A 17692-nucleotide genomic window follows, 5' to 3' on the forward strand; every position below is an offset into this window, starting at 1 on the left:
CACTGCAATGTTCATTAAAAAAAAAGCGATGCATTAAGGATTAGCTAGTTAAATGTTGTTATTCGTAATTATAAAAGTGCTGTAAACATCATTTTAAGTCAAATGAAAGTATACTCCATTATTTAAAATGATTGAAGGGTCTTTTCCAGTGTCGTATGTCGCTTTCCTTTTGATCTTCACTTTTTTTTTCTTTTTTCCTTTATTTTTCTTCGTATTTTGATTGAAAATAAGTAATCAAATAGTTTCTTTTTCATTCTATTTTTTTTTTTTTTTTTTCTTTGCAGAACTAATGGGTAAGAAGACAACAGAAGGTGAGATTGGTAATATTCAACAAACGATGGATCAGCAACCCGCAACGGTACAATTTCTCGATTCCACCAAACATATCTTTTATGTATCGGTTAGTTATTTATTTTGATCATTTGAAATCATTTTCAAACAGATTTATCTATTTAAACGAATTTTAATGCAACATAAACTTCTCACTTTTAAAGCATCATAGTTCAAAGCATTAATAACAACCTAAAATCAGTTGCACTTTTTGTTATTTTGTCTTTTGTGGAAAAATTGATTTTTTTTTAAACAGTTATATCAGTTCCATTTTTTGTGGCTGAATTATGTATGTTTCCTTTTAGTGTTTTTTCTTTCCGTTTTCTTTTGTTTGCATTTAGATATGATTCATAAATGAAGCATCAACTTATATGTGTTCTTAAGTTTTTTATTTCATTTTCTTTTTTTTTAGTTATCGAAATTGTATATCTGCAGTCATTGAAAGTGATGCTGAGTTCTTGATTTATTGCATTTTTAACTTAAAATAGAGAATTTCAGATTTTTTATGCTATGGATATACTTCAGAACTTTTATAATGATTTACTTGAAATCTCTTTAGAAAAAAGCTGATGGAGGTGAGCTGTTTGATAAAGTGTGTGCGTTTCTTGGTCTCGCTGAAAAAGATTACTTCGGATTATCTTTTGCCGATGATGATGGCAACCAAGTGAGTTCATATATCACTTCCTGATATTAGTGTGACATGTTTTTTGATTGATTTTTTGTTAATATAATGACCAAAAGTGTGCAGTTCAAATAAAAATATCTTCAGACAAGGTTTTCTATAGATTGATTTTTTTTTCAGTCTTTTAATTTTTTTACATATATTGTTACTGTGGATGATGAAAGAAACTGATAAAGTAAGGCGGATCTATTCATTTTTTGATAAGATATGGCATAAGTTATAATGCCACATCTCTTTCCATAAGCCAGTCAAGCTTCTTCTCTCTGTTTTCTTCTATCCGTTATCCTCCATTTCCTGCATGAATTTTAGCTGATTGAATATTTTGAATAGTATGGATAATTGTATCTAGCCTTTAAGTAAATTTGTTCAAATTCCTTTGTTCCAAAAATCCCCTTATGATTTGCTGGTTTTATAAGCATAACAATTCCATTGTATGTACTCGACATTCATATTTTTTTAGCAATGGATCTATGATGATAAGCGAATTTCAAAGCAGTTAAAAGGTACGTTTAAATGATTTCAATAAACAAACACTTTCATGATTAATTTGGTTTACAAATTGAAAAGGAATTGCTTGTTGCTTATCAATTTTCAAAAGCTTACAGTGTTTCTTTGATTCTGCAGTCCTTGTATAATACCGTCAACCCTTTATTTGCATGAAAGATCATATTATAGTATTAAAATAAGGCATAGTCAGGAAGAAATTTTCTTGCTTACCACAAAAGAAAAAAAATTCTCTTAAACTTCTATCGACTTTGTTTTTTTCATTTTTGTGGAAGTAACCTTATGAGAGCTGCAAATTTTGTAGCATTTTATGCCTGAACTTATTTTTGGTTTGATAGTTTGACGTCTGTAATTATGATCTCTGATCTGAAAGATATATATCCTATTTCAAAATAGATTGTCCTTCCTAACCAGCAATTTCAAAATGATATTCCTTTATTAACTTCTCACAGTTTGGTCTGCGATGTTGTTGATTTCAAATTTCTCTTCATAATACACCAACGTTTGCTTTATAATTGAGAAAATAAATCAAGGTTCAGAAAATGGTAAAATAATATCATGCCTAAAAAAATAAAATAATACTATGCTCTAAAAGTTTGACGCGATGAAAACGCTGGGTAAACCACTAAGATATCCGGAAAATAGTGATCATATGATTAAGATTTAAGACCCAATTATGAGACGTATAAACTTCATTCTTTAATACCTGGTGAGCTGTGGGAAAAGTGGAAGACAGTATGGATATTAATGATTTTTCTTCTTTTACTTTCCTTTTTTTCTCTTATTTAATTTGCTTCATTATTTTTTATTAGTTGTGAAATTCACTCCTAGGACTACATAGAGATCTAAGTAATTCCAAATTCAAAGAGTTTGGCGGGTTGTGGGGACCATTTTATCATAACAATGATTTTACAATTTTAAATACGGACAAATATTTTTTGTCTTATCCATTACCTTAACTGATTACAATGAAGGTCGCGCTTGACATGAAATCAAATCCTGCTCTGGATTTGTCATACATTAGATTTATGATTTTTGAAAAACACGATTGTAATTGTCAAATTTATTTCAGGTCGTCCATGGAACTTCAATTTTAAAGTGAAATTTTATCCACCGGAACCAGCAACATTGGCGGAGGACAGGACACGTCATCTTTTAACCTTGCAAATTCGGCATGATATTTCTACTGGCAAGTCAGTATTTTATCGCATAACTTATGCAATTCATTGTTTTTTGATTGAAATTCCCGCAGTTTTTTTTTCGTTAAGTTTAAAAGTTTCCTAAATTATTGTAAATTTCCAGGCTTCCAGCTACTCTTGCTACACACGCTTTATTGGGTTCATACGTCGCTCAATCTGTACGAGGGGATTACGAGCCTTCATTGCAATATATTGATTTCCTCAGAAGTTGCCATTTGGCTCCTTTACCAAATGAAACACTGTATGAAAAAGTTGAAGAACTGCATAAACAGCACAAGTAAATCTATTTGGTTTCTTTCCTTTGTTTTATTCATCCCAACAATGGATATTTCAGCAAGATTTATCATGATTCATGTTGTTGTATCTTTCCAAAATATTTTCCAGGAAGAGAATATTACTGCCCAAATTTTAAACAACACGTGCAGGGGAAACTAACTTTACATTTGCTACTGATTAAACTTGATACTTTGTAAGAATGTTTAAAAGAATTTCAATTGGTTCATAAGATAGTTTGATTTCGTTCGATTTTCAATAACACAAAATTTGTAGAGGCGAAACGTCGGCTGAAGCGGATTTACATTATCTGGAAAATGCCAAAAAGTTGAGTATGTATGGTGTTCAACTTTTCCATGCAAAGGTTTGAGCAGTGCCGTTTCTTAATCATTTTCAGAATATTTGCTTAAAATGCTTTTCTACAAAATTTCCGTTCATTTTGCCTAAAATGGTTGGTATAGTTCGAAATAGGGCTATATATAGTGAATCGTATGAGCTTGAAATGAGCAAGAGGCTATGTATAGTGGATCGTATGAGTTGGAAATAAGCTGGGAATTAAGTAATTCTCGAATAAAACAGTGGGTAAATTACGTAGGTGATTTAATGTTTAGTGACTGAACAGTCTATGTTGAGAGATAGGAAATGGAGTGGGCCTGGCTTTTTCATTTTATATAATTTGTGATTTTCACACAGTTATGTTCTCTATGGTTGCGCTTTTGGATTTGGAAATGTAAAATAAGGAGTTCGTCATTGTGAAATGACGGTTTATGGACGGACTAATAATAAATGGTGCAGTAACGAATATTTGTTGAAAGGTGTGAATTTTTTCCTATCTTTTTAGGATGGAAAAGGTACGCCTGTACAGATTGGCATCAGTGCCCATGGAATAAATGTATATCTTGATCAGATCCGTGTACATCGTTTTCTTTGGCAGAACATCATCAAAATTGGTTATCGACGCAATATCTTCATAATCAAAGTTAAACCTGGTGAAGTGAGTTTTCGCGATATTTTCTTGGCTGGAAAAAGGAAACTAAGTTTAGTAAACATTTTTTGAATTCCTTTCCAAAGATCAAAAAATTGTTTAAAGTTGTTCAAATCAATATAAGTTTTTTCTAGCTTTAAAGTTATTCAAATCAATCTAAGTTTTTTCTAGCTCGAAAAAAATGAAGCAACGTCTGCTTTCAAATTACCCGATTACGAAGCAGCAAAACGAGTTTGGCAATGCGGTGTTGAACATCACACGTTCTTCAGGTTTACTTATCCATTTGATCATCTCTTTGTTTGTGTTATGATATAACCATTATTAATAGATGATTCAGTCTTTCAGTTCATTGCTTATTTCTTGTTCATTCAGGAATTCTATAATTCAGTTTATGCCTATAATATTTTATACGTCAAACCGCTTAACAAGGACTTTTTTCATCTCTAATGATTTAATAATTTGGAATAATTTATTGATTAAATTACAAGTCAATAAAAGACGAGATCTATCATTCCAATCATTGCTACACAACTTTTTACGATTACAAAAGTTACAGATTGATCCAGCCAGAAGAAAAACCACATAAGGGCTTATTCCGTTGGGGTTCGGCTAGATTCCGTTACCAGGGGCGCACTCAATTCCAGTCAAAAATGGCTTCACAAATGTTCTGCAATAGTCAGCCAATTCAACGTTCTCAGAGTGTTCGTATAACTCAAAATGATGAAAACGGTAAGGTGACTGTTTAAAATTTTTTCTAAATTGGATGCAAATTAAGATTTTGTTTCTAGACATAGTTGAACATAGCCTTTTTTTTTTTGTTTTAGTTTCAAAAGACTGCGATCTATTCATTTTGCAAAACAAGTAAAGGAAGCATTTTAATTTCCATAATCGTTTTAAATTTGTAAATTCATTATCACAGCCTTGGGACTCAAGCATATTTTGGTAATCTTAGTCTTGGAATCGAACAGAATTTTATTCAGTTAATGGTCCTTATCACTTTTTTTGCAGTTGCAGTTCCGGTTGCAGTAAGTCGAACTTTGCCGGTGATGTATTCCGAGAATGAAACCGGTAGGAAATTAAAATGGGACAGCAGTGTAAGTTATTTTGCTTGAAAAATATAGTCCCAAGGAAGAGCTTTTCTCATAAAATGACGACAACTTTTTCCTTCTGTTCTCTTTATATATCGACTTTTCCGAGCATTATGTTGTGCAAAGTTAAGCTTTTATATGATTATCGGATTTTCAGCAGTATGGGCTGTATACTGGAATTTTTTTTATTTATGATCATTCACTGATTAGATAAGATACTGAACTGGGAGATCATAAACAGGAAGAAATGGTAGTGATTTGATAAGTAATAGTGTTGAAGTCGGAAATTAAAGGAAATTGAATTTAGTAAAGATTTTTTTATATTTTTCATTACTAATGAACAATTTGCTTAACTTTATAAATCTTGTTTGTCATATTTGCAAGTCTGTATTTTCTTTTCTTTTTTTTTTTCTCATAATGATTACTTTCAGCAGATGATTTCGCCCGAAAAGATATCTTCAACACATACCATAGAAGCTGCGCAGAACAGAGAAAATAACACAATGCCAAACGGTGCAGAGGTGGGTAACACCAATAATACTTCAGGAAAACTGCTTGATAGTGTTCATTCTTCTGCTATTTTTACTACTGTTGCGACTACTACTAATGATAATACCGCTGCCATTACCACAACTATTGCTACTACTACTACTACTACTATTACTACTGTTACTACTACTGGCACTACTGTTACTGGTCAGTATTTCGAGCAGTCTTTTTCGTCTGATGTTTCTCCATATCCCATAAAAATTACTCGAGGTGCTAGTCCTTCCACGCAAGAAATTTCTTATGACGATTTTCATCATCAGCCAAGCTACGTATCGGATAATTTATGCGAGAGAAAACCAGATATATCTGCTTTGCGAAGAGAAAAGGATACGGGATTTTTACCAGTTGAAGATAAGGCAGTTGTGTATCATCCTGGACATTATGAGGAAGAATTGACTGAAAGTCGAAGTAAACGACTTCGTGAGCCACCACTTGAGTTAGATGATGATTTTGTGCTAGTCCATAGACCAAAATTGGGATCAGTGGGAAAAATATTTCATCGAAATGGTGCAGAAACTAACATTCTTGTAAAAGAAGAAGACATTGAAGCTTATCCAATACATCGCTTTGCTGATATCTATCATTCTGGTTTCTCGCGTTTCATTGGCGGAAACAAAGATTTCGAAGTATCTGAACGTGAGAAATATTTGAAAACTGATGGTGTTGTGAATAAACTAAAGGTGGATAAGGAAAAATATCCGGCAACTGAAAAAATCAGGGGGCCTATTTTGCATATTGAACGTAGTAGGGAGCTACCGACAGAACCACTAAGTGCTCATGCTTACGTCTATAATCAAGGATTTTACGATACTATAGATCCAAATCGAACAGACATCGATGAAAAAGGCAACATACGAAATTGGCTTAGCTGTTATAAAAAGCCCGAAAAATCTCAGGCAAAATTATTGAAGGAAAAAAATGCAAAAGTTAAGGAGAAGACAGAGAAAAATGCGAAGAAATTAATTATCGGTGATCCTACGGTTGATAAGTCCGGATCTATGAGTGAACAAGAAGATAAAACAAAGAAAACTGCGTTTATTCATGTCAAACAACCAGGTTATGAAAGACAAACCGTGCAAGCAAGTTATTGCAATGCGGAATCATCTGAAAAAGGACTTCAACAGATGGAATACTTGAAGAGAAGTGAGCCTATGACAGTTGGGATTGAAACCGATAAAAGTGATGTCAAGGAGAAAGTATATGACTCTGCGGAACCGAAGCAAACTTGTCGTCTTTTCGTAAGCGCCTCGGATAGTTATCGCGTTAGACCTGGAGCTTATGGGATGCCATCAACCTCTTATGATGAAGTGTTACATAACATTAGACGTGAAGAAGAGCTTCCATTTTCACCAATCCATGAAAATGCTACGGTTTATCATAGCGGTATATCGACTCTTAAAGATAAGAAATCCCGAAAGTTTTTGATTCAGAAAGAGCGACAAAAAACTACATCGAGTGAAGCATCAACTGATGAAGAGGTGCAAACTGATAAAAGAAAAAAGTGGACAGCAGTTCTTGATATATCTGAAGTTGATAAAAGTGAATTAACCAATGCTGATGATGTTGAAAAAAGACCAATCAACGAGGAAGTTAAAAGAAAACATCTCATGCATGAAATGGAAGAAAAGGAATATCTGGATCAGATGAAAGTCGGCGTCACACCGGATTCTGAAATGCAGAAATTCGTGCAAAAAATTAAAGTTAAGAAAGGTACGAAATTGGCTGACATGCCGAATGTTGAAAATGAAAGCAGCCATCAAAAAATGAAAGCTGTACTGCATCTTAGAGAGGGTCAAATTAAACCAAGTAATTTGAAAAAAGAAACTATTCTCAAAGACACTCAAGAATCAAAAGATGTTGAGCATACGATTCGACCGACATACAGTATATTAGCTTCTGGTAAATCAGTAGAAATTCCTAAAAAAACTGAACTATTTGAACAATCACATAGTGAATGTATTCTGGACAATACACCTCCTCCAGTGAAGTTATCTCGAGTTAATGAATTTTCATTTCAGCCTCTGCATCTTGCAGTGGAAGTACAAAATCAAATACAAAATCTACCACCTAATTATAGGACGTTTAAGAGAGCAAAACATAGAGGTACTGTGGAATTTGTCGCGAAAGAAAATATTAAGCCTGAAAGTTATAAACGAGAATGTACACCATATCAAGGTCCTTTGGAATCCACAAATTATGTAAAGGGATTACAGTTTGCGCCAATTCATGAGTATTCCGCTGTGTATCATCCTGGCAGCACTTATGTGAAAGCACGCAAAACAAACAAACGAAAGAATGAAGAGAAATCTAGTACTTTGAAAGCTAAAAAAATTGCTGCGTTACATCTGAAAGTAAATGACTCTGATGTGAAGCATTATGAGGAACAACAAAATGATAGCGATGCTCTGTTGTCAAAAAATGACGATCAGGTAACCACATGTGTAGCAAAGATTGTTTGCAAAACTCCAGTAGAGGGAAAAAGAAAGGTCAGGAAGTATCCTTTCAAATATCGTACAGTTTCCGGTGATATTGAAATTGTGGGGAAGTCTTTCGTGAAACCCGAGACATATAATCTTGTTACTGTTCCGTATGATGGGCCAATGAGCTACTTAGAGTGTGAAAAGGAACTACCATTCACACCCTTGCGGGAATGCGCAACAGCATATCACAGTGGAATTTCTTACAAGAAGGGAAAAAGATTGCGTGATAGTAGCACTGAATCAAGTTTAAGTTCAAGTACAAGTTTCAGCAGCAGTTCAACGTCAATCGCTTGTTATCCAGAAAAGCTTAAAGGATCGGAAAAAATGAACGTTACTTCTAATAAGGAGCATGGCGAAAGTGGTATTACAGCTGAATCATCAAAGCACAAAGGAATTTTTTCATTTTGGCGTAAGTCGATGCGCAGTGAAAAAGAAGACTTTTCAGACGATAAGAAAGTGAAACTGGTGGCCTCGTCGAAACCTCATCTTATTCGGCAACAAGAACCGGAGGTTTCCATTGATTTTACTGCAAGTCAGGCAGCATCATCGCCTTCGCAGATGGTTTCAACAATGTTAGTGAAGGATTCTGTGAAAGAACCGGAGAGTAATTTTCACATAAAAAATGAAAATAAAAAAATGAATGCAAATCTCTATCTCAAGAAGGAGTCTTTTACAACTTCAGAGTATGGAGAAGATAATGGCAAACGTGGAAAGTTTGATCCGTTCCATTTTTGGCGACCAACAGACAAAGAAAGCAAGTTAAATTCGAAGAAGTCTAACTCTGGCTTTACCGATATGAATATTTCTACTGAGGAGCCTGTGAATCACACTAGTAATTTCGATTCATGTCATGAAGTGGCAGATGTTCGATTAACTACAAAAGACAAGAAGAAACCAATTATTAATGCAACTGATAAGGATTTGTCAACCAATGTTAAAACGAGTAAACTGGCTCTTTCTATAGATATGGAGGAAGAGTCCTTAAATCGTAGTTCTCTACCACCATCAGATCAAAGCAAAGCAAATATCGAGACGAAAAAGGACGCGTTCATCTATCTTAAACGTGATTCTGAACTTCCCGATGGCTTGCCATTGAATTTGAGTAGTCCTGGAATTCCTAAGCAGAAAATGATAACAACGGTAGCTGGAGTTTCATCTCATACATCAAAGACTAATGAGAGTGGCAAATTAAGAAACACAGAGGAATCGAAATTAATGGACAAGAAAAATATTTTTTCACTGGAGACTGTCGATGACTCAACTGAAAGTGGTCTGAAAAAATATGACAAGCGTGATTATGTTGGATATATAGCAAAAGTTAAGGTTAAGCGCGAAATGGGAAGTGCTGGTGAAGATTTAAAGCAGGATTCAGATCTGAAAACAAATGAAGCAAATGTGTCAGGCGATATTAGTAAACGATCCAACTTCGTAGTGAAAGGATTTCATCTTCGTGGTCCACCATGTGATTTAGAGTCAAAAGTTGCAACTCATAGCAGTTCCAAATATGAGCCTGAAAAAGATGCGCACATAACTGAAGCTGTAGGAACTGGTGGAGTAACGATTAGGGAGATACATGAAGCAAATGGTGCTGACAAACCACGTAAAGAAGTTACTGGATTGAAAATGAAAAAGAAGTTGACTGGAGGTGATGTTACCTTAAAGGAAAACAGGAAAGACAGTGACAAAAGTACCAGAGGTAGTTTTTTCTCTTCATTGTGGCGTGGAAGCAAACCGAAAGATAAAGATCAAGAAGAGCATCAAAAACAGCAGAAGTTGATAGAGCGAGATGCTTATGGAATTAAATTAACACCGGTAGAAATGACCTCACCATCCAATGAATTAGAATATAACATAATGCGAACAAAAATTATGTTTGGTTCGGTTGATTCTTCATCAGATGCTACTCAAATTGGAGAGCGAATAAGGCGAGATTTTGTCCCAGTTTATGATTTCTCATATGTTCCCAGTTTCCCGGCCTTTGTTGAGAATATGGAAATATCTACCCCAGCAACTGCAGGTGACGCGACGGAGCGGATCGGGCTGGCAACTACTCAAAACTTAGCTGCTGAAAAACCAGATGATGAAGTAATTACTGATGAAATTGTTACTGAAACTGGAGAACGAAGAGGAGGTAAATGGAGGCAGTTGTTTAGTCATCGTTCGAAAGAAATGAAAGAGTGTAATGATCTGCCTGCTTTATCGGAAGATCAAAAGGAGAGTTGGAGACAAGAACAATCTGCGGTTGATGTGAGAAAACAAACCTCGTTGGGGGAAACGTTTGTTTCGGAATTGACCTGGGAAAAGTTAGGTACCCAGACGGAAGGACGCGAAAGTCAGTGTACGAAGCCGGAAACTTTCGAAACTGAAAAGTTATTTCATCGAAGTAGAATAAGTGTTGGTGAAATACCAGATGAACCGTATATATTTACTCAGACACCTCCAGATATTCCAGTCCTGACTCATTCAACGGACCCCAAAGGACCAGATGGTTTTGTGGAGCAAATCAAGCGACAAGTAACGCAGGTGTGTGCTATAATACAAAATTGATACACGACTTCTTGCTTTTTTTAGAATTTTTGTAGTTGAAAATAGTTGGAGTCATAATTTGTTACTATATTGCACATTTTCCTTTTCAATTAGGCTGTTGTTCTTTCACTTTGTTTCAGTATATTTTTCCGGTTTGTAGCTCTAATTATCATATGGTTGCTGTCCACGTAGTTTAAGTTATTCCTCAACTGGAGCTAGTGATTTCATGTTGTTTTTCATGACTGGCAATTGAAATTTCGAAAATCGCGATTTTTCGTTTCCTTCAGATAAAAATTATGCAGCCATTTTATGCGACATTGGTCTTTGAATCGTTGTGTCTTTTTGTTGTCTCTGTTTCATTTGTTGTGAAATTTCGAAATTATCAAAAAATCAGCCGTACACACAAAATTTTTGTTGTCAGTTAGCTTCTATTAGCGGAATGTTTTAAAGCACTGAAAAGTATTTGTGTTGTAAGCACATGAAGTGAAATTAGTTTAGCTGTTATGATCTATTTCGGTTTTAGGCAGTTACCAAAACATCGCCATCATCAGATATTAAAAAGAAATCGAAGAAAGGAAAGAAACAATCGAAAACAAGTGCATCGCCACGTGAAAGCGAAGGTTCCAATGCATCTGAAATCGAAGTTGGATCATACTATGATCCCTTGTCTTCCAGTCTGTCAAAGGTATTTTTTTATTGATTTTTAAAAGCAGATATATGAATTAATTGTTATTTCATAAAGCACGAATCGTCACATAGGCATTCTACTCTGCTATAAGATATGTAATACTTAAAAAGTTGTCCTGCAGCGTTTGCATTGCGTGATATTTGTTAAATAATTAAAATAATTACTGTAAGTTCCTTGTTTCGAGTTTCAAATATCTTGCAACTTAATTTATCTTCTTTCCACTCCGCAATAAATACGTTGCAGAAAAATGCAGACAAGTCTGAAATGATTGGTGAATTACCTTCTGATGAAGCAAAACTAGACGATCGACGCATGCTGCTCAAAGAACGCAGGGAAGAAATGTATGACCTGAAGGATGTCGACTTTGTACCAGCCACCCATCCGGCTGATGTTGTAAGTTGTTAATTTTTCGTGTTGCTATTAGTAAGTTTCTAATTTTCTCACTGATTTGTCTATCTTTTGCATGAGACTGACTTTGCATTTTTTTCAAAATCAGTTTGTTTTGCTTTTTTTCCCATTTCTTCCTATCTTCATAAAATATTTTTTTTTTTTTATATAAAATCGACTCAGAAAAAATCGACCATTGTTTTAGAGTTCAAAAATGGAATAATAATGGGTCTGTTTGAAATCAGGCAAAGATTAATAGCTACCATATGATTGATGGATTTTCCCTTTTATTGTCCGATTAGTATTATGAAGCTGGACCATGAAACATATTTTTTTTGTTTCTGCTTCCAGCCTTACTTTAACCCTTTAAATAATGTGAGGTCAAAAAAAAAATTGGAAAATACGATGTCTTATGACGTACTGATTTGAAATTAAAAACTGTTTAAAGAATCATTAGATGATTTTCAAGAAATTGGCATTTTTAATCACTGAAAAATACATTGGAGAGTACTGGATGGGCTGTGAACATTATTATATATTTAAAAATGGAAACATTTGCTTCATTACTTTCATTTATTATGAAAGTGGCAGTGTGAGTATATGACATGGCAATCTTTTAACGGTTATGCTATACTTCGGATTCTCACTTTACTTCCATTTCTTAATAAAGTTAATAATTTCATTCATTTAACAGTGTCGTGATTATACTGCAATGTTTAAGATCCAATGTTTAAGTAGCAGAAAAAACAGTAGCGCAATGGATGGTCCTCGGTCAGCCTTTTTTACGGATTTCTCCGCTGACTTGCACAGTATAATGATTAGACTTAAAGCACAAAGAACTTTCTCTTTCTTTATGCTTACATTTTTTTAATGCGTTTAATTTTTCAAACAAAATATTGCAGTTTATTTTTTCGAACAAGTTATTCAAAATTATGACTTACTGTTTTGTTTTTTATATCTCCACGATTCTTTTCTTTTACTCTTTTTTTTGTACTTCTTATGGGGCATAAGTGGAAATATCATGCGTCTTGGACTTGTTCGTATACTTCGCTAGTCTTAAAATCTATGCTGTCAACTCACTTTTGCTTTTCCTAAAGAAAAATTTTTCGATTAGAGATTTTTTTTTTTTACCAAACTATTTACCGCATTTGAAAATTATTTGTTTCCGTTTGTTTGACTGAATTTTCTAACTTTTTTTAAATACTTTATTTCCGAGAATGGAAGCTCGAAAATTTTTCTAGCTAAAATTTTTAGATATTCTTTGTACTTTCCAATACAAAATTGATATCATTTCTCTGGTACTCTAGTCAATGATAGGGTCAAGTGCTGAAAATAGATTGTTTTGCATTGTGAGCTTGAGATTAGGACACAGAGATGCTCCAAAAATTTCAGGTTTTTTGTGATATTTCTTAGTTTTCCTGCATGCATTTCTCATTTTTCAGTATTGTGCAATTATTTTAAATGCTTTCTACTTTGTTTTGTTTGTTACAGATTGGTTCGCTTCCTCATACAAACGTTGAATCATGGCAGAAAACAGTAAATGAACCTGAAACAGTAGTCAATAGTGTTGATCATCAGGGAAATATTGTCAAGTTTGTTCAGATTGTTCCAAGAGATTTTCTCTTTTTTGCATTTTAAAACAATTGTTTAGAACCTTCTGAAAGTGAGGTATAGTTTAATGGGTGCTTTAGAATGCCAAAATATAACCATCTAGTTTTATAGCTGTAATATTAGATAGTGTTATTGGCGCTGGAATTCTTTAAGATTGGAAAAACTTCCCGATTTTGTAGTACTGCTTTTTCTGGTACGTGATTTTCTGAGAATTGATCTAAACTGATTTGTATATTCATTTATGTTGTTATTGCAGAAAGACGATTAAAACTCGGCAAGTGACAGGCACCGTGCAACAGCAAACGTATCAACCATCTGATCTTTTGAGTCGGAATGATGATTCTGTAATGTTTTTCATGAGCTTGCAATATTAGTAAATCCTGCTTTTCCTTAATCATTTACCAATGGTTTGCGTGTACTTAATCATTCGCAAATTCTTTCAGAATTGTCTCATTGCATCTGTTAAAATGGAGTAAAATGATTAGCATCTGTACGCGAATAAGGGTCATTTGCGTTGTTTAATTTTTTTCTAGCTAAACAATCCGTCATCCTAATGTTTGGTTTCTTCCCTCATAACTAAATCACCGAAGGATATATAAGGATATAAGCATATAAGAGAAGGATATAAGCAGTCTGCAGATCATCATTTAATACCCCTATTGATAATGTTTAGTGATAACCAAAATCTTTTGTAGAGGGGACAAATACAAGTTTATGCTAATGAACTTTAAGAAAGCATGATCTCAGACTTTCATGAGTTGTTGTTTCTACAGGAGATGGGTGTGACTGAAGCAATGAAGAAGTCATTTACGCTTAGTGATGATGTGAATGTGACGGACTCACATGCACCGATTATTGAAACAGTTGACCATAAATTAACTTATGAACCAACGAGTGGTGTGGACGAAGTCAATGGAAATGATTATTCAGATATTCCAGGAGAATTGGTTTCCAGTCATACTGTTACTCAAGGCAATCGTACCATCGAAACGATAACTGTAAAGTTTTTTTTTTTTCATCTTGAAGGAGATTTTTGTTTTTTTTTTCCTGATTCTAAAAGTAATATTCCAAAAAGCTATTGCCTCACAGAAAATCATTTGTTCCATTCACAGCTTAATAGATACTTTTTTTAAAATAAGAAAAGTTTAATAAATATTATGGATCATATAGACATCATGCACTTCACGGCACTTGTTACGTAAGTAGCGATTAGAAACGCTTAATGTTCAATGAAACATCTGTTGTCGTGACAAAAATTAAGAGAATTAGAAGATGAGGATTACTGTTTTTGTTAGTAATAAAGACTTACTGAATGAAAGAATAACTTACTGAATACTGATTTTATAGAAGTTATCATTTATTGTTGTTCAAATAACAAATGCAATAAAAATAGGTTAGAACTAATTCCGATTATAGTCGAATGAAGCCCAAATTAATAACGTAGAATAATGGGAGAAATATTGAAGTAACAATTCGTAAACAGAGAGGAAATAAATCAAGATTGTGTTGAGTAGAGTTGAGTGGCGACGTGGAGAAAATTAACATTCGGTCTTGTTAGAGTTTCTTGGGGTTTCTATATGGGATGTGTGAAGAGGAACAATCATTACATATTGACAGTATTCTCATAGGTGCAAGAGAAATTTACATATGAGAATAGTTTTCTTTAGAAAAAATTGCATAGAAATTATTTCATCTAATGTACAGCTTTCTCACCATTGTATACAAGATTTTGCATGGGATAAAGATTTTTGCAAATTAGTTACTAGATATGCACAAATCTTAGCATCAGAAAAAGCACTTTTAGTAGATTAGATAGCTGACTCATGACTTTGAGCATGAGAGAATAAAAAAATGTAAATGCGATCTATTTGAATGAATGATTCTATGATACAGCTATTTCGGTTTTTCCGACATCTGTGACTTTACTTTTATACTGCTTATTTCTAATCTGATAAATTATCTGTTTGTATTTCGGGGACTATTTGTATTCCGATACATTTTCAGTATAAGACTGAGAAAAATGGTGCCATTGAGACTCACGTTGAACATCGCGTAACTATTCATTCTTGTGATGATATTGACCATGATGCTGTAAGTTCATTTGAATTTCCTGATAAATATGCTTCAACAAGCTTTCAAATTATTTGTTGATATCCTGTTGAGATGGTAACTCTGAAGTAAAGAATCTTTCACTTAGGAAGAATACTATTCAGCCGAATTACACTATAGTTGCTTTTTTCTATGTTCTTCGTTTCTGAAAGGAATAATATTTTATGCATTGCATTAATCTGCTTAGATCATAATTTCTTTCGAGCCCCCATATCTGACTCCTATGGATCACTGTTTCGCGTTGTATTAAACTCCTCAAATTGTCTAAGAGACCAAAATTGACAAACAATGAACATTTTGCAGGAACTGAGCCAAGCAATTTTGGAAGCGACTAATATGAATCCGGATATGACAGTTGAAAAAATTGAAGTGAAACATGAATCACAGTGTTAGCATAAAGCCTCTCAATTCACCGTCTGCCGTCAACCCTGTTACCCCTTAATTTTTTTTTTATTTTTTTGTTAAGATAATTTTATTATTGTTTATGCGATTCTTCGATACAAAAGGAAAGCTAGCCTTTTTTTTTTTTGTTACTTCAGATGTATTAATAAAGAAGTCTGTTGCTTTGAAATTATTATAAGGAGTTTTGGTCTAATTCTCGGCCTTCTCTGTCAGAGCTTTGTATCACTTCTCTTTTTTGCTTTTATGTCGAAGCACTGCTATCTAATTTTTCATTTCAAGGTACTGCTGCCCAATATATTCGTGTAAATTTCTTTTGAACACTTATTTGTGTGCTTTCAGCTTCTCAAATACGATCTTATCAATCTCCCCGGTTTTCTAAATGGATTAAGATGTATTCATCGGCTTGAAGAATGCCTGTAAGATATGAATATATACGCAAGTGAATATTTCTGACTTTCATTTAATGCATTTCTTTGATCAATAAAGTTCCTAAAGCCACGAGTAATTATGGAATGTATCGAATCTTGGCTGTTCCAAATGTTAGTGATAATGAACTTTGGTAAAGGAAATTCTCTTAAGAAGTGAAACTTCATGATTTTGAATCTCAAAGTCTTAACCGCTTCCAGTAAGATGTTATCACTTTCACTATATGAATTTCAGTCTAACGTTTATTTTTGATGGATACTGTAACGATCACAATTAGCAGACTATGTTACCATCTTTTTTTCTCATTTTATCGGTTTCCGAGAAGACTTAAAGTTAACAAAAGGAAGCAATTGAATTTGTTTTAAAAATCCTGTACCTTGTTTTGAAAACTTTGTACCTTCCCTATGTACATTCTCATTCATTTACAAACTTATTTCGATTTCATATTCTTATTCATTTGCAAACTTATTTCGAGTTCATTTCTTATTTTTATTAATTTACAAATTTATTTCCAATCTTCGACGCTATTCCCCGTTCCTTGACTATTTTTTCCGTTTCAGACTTAAATTTTCTGCAAAATTCAGAAAAACACTTTTTTTTTTTTGATAATCAATACGAAAGAACGATTGTGTTTGTCTTCTAGGAAGAATATCTCTCTCTTTCTTCGTTATCCTGTACTAACTGTTCCAATGTCTCATTTTTTTTCCCTTTTGAATGAAAATCATTTTTATTCGTATTTTCTTCTGGAGAAATAAACATATAATATCCTTTTGTTCCGTTTTTTTTTCTTTCTGAACACTTCATACATTCAAGTATCTCATTGCTTTACATAAAAACAATATGAAGAGTTATGTTTTGCTTTTATTCAAGGAATTACGATATTTTAAAATGATTAGTATATCTATATAGCAGTATACAATAGCATTCGAAAAGAATTAAATGATACAACGAATGGATGATACAAAGAAGTGCTCCGTATTCTCCTCGTGTATATACGTTTCATTCACGTCAATATTGCTACTGACGTAAGTAAGACGTATACATACGACACAACATACACGTAGCTTAATCTTATTAAAATTGTACCAATAATAAGGTTAACAAAATACAGTACGTAATAGTAATTGTATACGGTACGCTAATAGAATTCGTTGTAAATAAGAAATATTATTCATTTGAAGAGACGTAAGAGAGTAATAAGAATTATAAGAGACAATAATGTGAAACATTGCAAGAGTATTGAAATAATGCAAGTAAAGATTACGAGTAGCGATATTCCTCCTAAGGATTGGATAAGTTTATATGTAATGGATATGTTCATTAATAATTGCTAGCAGAAATTTGTTAGCAGTTAGCAGAAATTTGTTAGCAGTTTAGCAGAAATTTGTTAGCAGTTAGCAGAAATTTGTTAGCAGTTAGCAGAAATTTGTTAGCAGTTAGCAGAAATTTGTTA

The 17692-nt window shown here is 33.5% G+C and overlaps 1 protein-coding gene across 1 annotated transcript; it reads left to right on the forward strand.

Annotated features, from left to right (window-relative positions):
- Positions 1-278: 278 nt before the first annotated feature.
- Positions 279-16837, forward strand: LOAG_18535 (hypothetical protein). Its single transcript, XM_020451198.1, has 18 exons — positions 279-400; positions 890-994; positions 1473-1515; positions 2589-2709; positions 2819-2992; positions 3265-3352; positions 3830-3982; positions 4145-4242; positions 4530-4702; positions 4982-5067; positions 5493-10613; positions 11140-11301; positions 11548-11697; positions 13183-13283; positions 13559-13646; positions 14076-14300; positions 15307-15393; positions 15715-16837. Exons 1-18 carry the CDS (start codon positions 290-292, stop codon positions 15802-15804), a joined length of 7176 nt encoding a protein of 2391 aa, XP_020305041.1. The 5' UTR covers positions 279-289; the 3' UTR covers positions 15805-16837.
- Positions 16838-17692: the final 855 nt, after the last annotated feature.

The sequence above is a fragment of the Loa loa genome, assembly GCF_000183805.2.
Source record: "Loa loa unplaced genomic scaffold supercont3.351, whole genome shotgun sequence".
In the NCBI taxonomy this organism is placed as follows: domain Eukaryota; kingdom Metazoa; phylum Nematoda; class Chromadorea; order Rhabditida; family Onchocercidae; genus Loa; species Loa loa.